This window comes from Pleurodeles waltl, chromosome 12 (assembly GCF_031143425.1).
Source record: "Pleurodeles waltl isolate 20211129_DDA chromosome 12, aPleWal1.hap1.20221129, whole genome shotgun sequence".
NCBI classification, from domain to species: Eukaryota; Metazoa; Chordata; class Amphibia; order Caudata; family Salamandridae; genus Pleurodeles; species Pleurodeles waltl.
Window position 1 is genome coordinate 60193893 of NC_090451.1, and position 4336 is coordinate 60198228.

The 4336-nt window shown below is 47.2% G+C and overlaps 1 protein-coding gene across 1 annotated transcript; it reads right to left on the bottom strand.

Annotated features, from left to right (window-relative positions):
- Positions 1 to 880: 880 nt before the first annotated feature.
- Positions 881 to 3650, bottom strand: LOC138267046 (uncharacterized). Its single transcript, XM_069215894.1, has 2 exons — positions 3633 to 3650; positions 881 to 1852 (listed from the first exon to the last, which is right to left on the bottom strand). Exons 1-2 carry the CDS (start codon positions 3648 to 3650, stop codon positions 881 to 883), a joined length of 990 nt encoding a protein of 329 aa, XP_069071995.1.
- Positions 3651 to 4336: the final 686 nt, after the last annotated feature.

Consider the following 4336-nt stretch of genomic DNA (forward strand, 5'->3'; position numbering starts at 1 on the left):
GCCCCTAGTGCCATTCTAACGCCACATTAGTGTCATTTTTTTATGCTAATGTGGCGTTAGAAGGCCAAAACTGCTGCGCCATATTTACAAAGTGGTGCAATGCATGCATAGCGCTAGTTTATAACCCTTTGCGCTACATTATGCCTGCACCAGGCATAATGTAACAAAGGGGGCATCCCCCCGTTAGGTGGAGCCAAATAAATGACGCAAAGAAATCTGACAGATTTCTTTGCATCATTTATTTCCGGTACTTTTAACGCCTGCTCAGAGCAGGCATTTAGAGGAGGCTTCCATTGGTTACAATGGGCCCCTGGGTGCTTTGCGGATTAGAGTCAACATTGTTTATGCCAATCCTATAAAGTACTGGACTAGTGTAAAACATTTTGAAGCTAGTCCCCTAACTACTGCCATGGTGCACCGCATTTTAAATATGAAGCACATATGGTGCCTTTAGGGGGGTGCTAAGGGGTGCAAGAAAGGTGGTACTGCACTATGTACAGCGCAACTTTTCTAAAATATGCCCCATTGTCCTGTTTTTTGCAGCAGGCATATTAACCCTCTATGCTACTTTATGTTGAGTCAAAGCTGCCCCTAGGCAAAACTCCCATCTCTCTCCCTAGCAGGAACATTAGTCACAAGAGGTATCTTGACATTTTAATTGTTTCCTGAAGGCTGGACGCAAAAGGAACTTTTCAGCAGGTACTTTTAAATCGCAAGTTTCAGAAGTTATTGCTAAACAAAGTGCACCCCTGAGGTCAGCGCCTGGTATGGCCGCACCGCTGACACTGCCCAAAAGCCGACCCTGTGGTGAGGTATACAAGAGGGGCTGAGATGGTGTTGTGAAGATGAGGGGCTGAGATGGTGTGGTGAAGATAAGGGGCTAAGGTGGTATTGTGAGGACGAGGGACTGAGATGGTGTAGTGAATATGAGTGGCTGAGATGGAGTGGTGAAGATGAGGGGCTGAGATGGTGTGGTGAAGATGAGGAGCTGAGATGGTGAGGTATACAAGAGGGGCTGAGATGGTGTGGTGAAGATGAAGGGCTGAGATGGAGTGGTGAAGATGAGGGGCTGAGGTGGTGTGGTGAAGATGAGGGACTGAGATGGTGAGGTAAACAAGAGGGGCTGAGATGGTGTGGTGAAGATGAGGGGCTGAGGTGGTGTGGTGAAGATGAGTGGCTGAGGTGGTGTGGTGAAGATGAGTGGCTGAGATGGTGAGGTAAACAAGAGGGGCTGAGATGGTGTGGTGGAGAAGAGGAGCTGAGATGGTGTGGTGAAGATGAGGGGCTGAGGTGGTGTGGTGAAGATGAGTGGCTGAGATGGAGTGGTGAAGATGAGGGACTGAGATGGAGTGGTGAAGATGAGTGGCTGAGATGGTGAGGTATACAAGAGGAGCTGAGATGGTGTGGTGAAGATGAAGGGCTGAGATGGTGTGGTGAAGATGAAGGGCTGAGATGGTGAGGTAAACAAGAGGGGCTGAGATGGTGTGGTGAAGATGAGGGGCTGAGGTTGTGTGGTGAAGATGAGTGGCTGAGGTGGTGTGGGGAAGATGAGTGGCTGAGATGGTGAGGTATACAAGAGGGGCTGAGATGGTGTGGTGAAGAAGAGGAGCTGAGATGGTGTGGTGAAGATGAGGGGCTGAGGTGGTGTGGTGAAGATGAGTGGCTGACATGGAGTGGTGAAGATGAGGGACTGAGATGGAGTGGTGAAGATGAGTGGCTGAGATGGTGAGGTATACAAGAGGAGCTGAGATGGTGTGGTGAAGATGAAGGGCTGAGATGGTGTGGTGATGATGAAGGGCTGAGATGGTGTGGTGAAGAAGAGGAGCTGAGATGGTGTGGTGAAGATGAAGGGCTGAGATGGAGTGGTGAAGATGAGGGGCTTAGGTGGTGTGGTGAGATGGTGCGGCAATGTGTATGTTAGATAGTACTGGGGTTATATTATTTAGTCGCGGCAAAGAACAAAATAGTTTTCTTTTCCTAATTGACAATTTATTCCTGTAATCTGTGATGTTTGTCAGACATTATTGACACAATAGTTTGGAGTTGAAACCCAGCAACACGGGTTTCACCTCCTGTGGTACACCTGCCTGGGGCTTTTTCAACACACTTTCAACTGTGTAATGAAATAAGTTTGTGTGTGTTTGAAATAGAGAGTTAAGTGTGTGTGTGTGTGTGTGTGTGAGAGAGAGAGCGAGAGAGAGAGAGACAGAGAGAGAGAAGGAGAACATGTGTGTGAGTCTGAGAGAGAGGTGTGTGTGTAAATGTATTAGGGAGAGAAGTGTGTATGTGAGAGAGAGAGAGAGAGAGGGAGAGAAAACGTGTGTGTGTGTGTGTGTGTGTGTGTGTGTGCGTATTTTTTTGTTTGGAAATTATTCCTGTGTTTGACACTGGAAATGAGAGCATTGTGTGGGGCGAAAGGTGAGATGTGCATAAGACTCCAAGATGAGGAGCTGTGAGGCCTGGAAATAAGGATCCGAGTGTGAGACCTTGAAAAGAGATGGGGAATGAGCTGCTGGCAGTGAAGCTTGGAAACAAGAAGCAGCAAGGCCTGAAAATTGGAGATGCTGTGTAAGGACTAGAAATTGTAACCTGGTTGTGAGAAAGGGAAAAAAAAGAGAGAGATACAGAGAGAGAGAGAGAGAGAGAGAATGTGTGTGTGTAGCACCTTACAACGACATGTGATCTTGTGGCCTGAAACTGATGCATGCTCTCTGTTTGGCAATGGGAGACTAAGGCCCAGTTTTATCGTTTTTGGTGCAAAACTGCACTAGTGCAGTTTTGAGTCAAAAACCTTACCACCGGCTTGCGCCATTCTCAGACGCATGCCGGGTGTCATGTTTATAGAATGGTGCAAGCAGACGGTAAGGCCCATCTAGCGTCCTGAAAAACAATGCTAGCCGGGTGGGGATATCGGTAGGGAAGGAGGAGGTTGTTGCTCAAAAAATGACGCTAGAATGGTTAGAGACAAAAAAAATGCCTCTAACCAGACTAGCGCCATTTCCTGGTGCACAACCACCAAAAACATGACTCCTGTCTTAGGAAAGACAGGAGTCATGACCATCACCCCAATGGCCAGCAGAGGGGACAAATGTCCCCTGGGCATGGTCACTGCACCCTGTGCCATGCAGGGGGCCTCAAGTTAGGGCCCCCAATGGTACTTTAAATAACAAGCATTTGTAATGCAATGGGTCTCGCATTTGCTCGAGTTAGAGCTATTAGCATTGTGAACTCCTAATTCAACTTTTCATGCCACATAAATTGAAAATTAAAAGTAAAACAGTTTCACACAAGCGAGCCACTTCACAGCACCATGGCCGCCATGAGCATCAGCGTGAAGAGACACACAAAATGAAAAAGAAGTTTGCTTGCAGCCACTTATCGTCAAAAGGGCAATTAGCCATGTAACAGGGGCGATAACCAAGGCGGTACAAAACCTCCCCAAGGAGGGTCAAAGGTAAACCATTTACCAATGTCATCAAAGGATTTTTGAAGGGCAAGCCCACATACAAGTGGTAGTGATGGGTGTGATTAAAAGCCCAGATACATACCAACACGTTGGAAAAGCAGCGCTTGTGCGCTGCTACGCTCAACCTAATAATGAAAGCATACTTACCTATACTTACCCTACTTACCTGGGATGGGGTCCCCATCCTGTGGTGTCCCTCTGGTGTGGGTGGGGGTAATCCTGGGTCTAGGGGTGGGCACCTCCGGACCCATTCCATGGTGTCTGACCATGGAAATGGCTCAACAGGTCCCCTAACCCCTGGTCTGACCCAGGATTTATATAATGGTGCTAAGCAAGCTTTGCACCATTATTTAGCCAACTTCCCACCCATGTGTCATTTTAGCACGGGGGGATAAATATGGAGCTATGGGGATAGCACCATTTTTTGGACGGGAACGCCTACCTTGCATCTCATTGACGCAAGGTAGGCTCACGCATCCAAAAAATGGTGCAAACTCCTATATTTTGACGTTAGATGTGTCTAACAACAAAATATAAATATGGAGTTAAATTTGCGCCGAATTTTCTAAAAAAAGAAAAAAATATGCAAATTCAGCACAGAATATAATATGCCCCTAAGTGTGATGCCTTCCAACAAGCGCTCTCTGTAGCTCCTTGCAACAATCTGTTATTTGGAGGCCTGAAATTGAGGCACGCTGGGTCTGAAAATGGGTGCCCTTGTGCAAGGCCTTGCAATAAGGAGCTGCGGGTAGCGCCTTGAATTGGTTGATTGTGTGAGAAGTGAGGCCTGATAATAGTATGAAAAGCCTCTGTAACCTAAAGGGTGACTCTTCTCAATGGATAAACCCATCTTTCACGCGCTTTCTTACT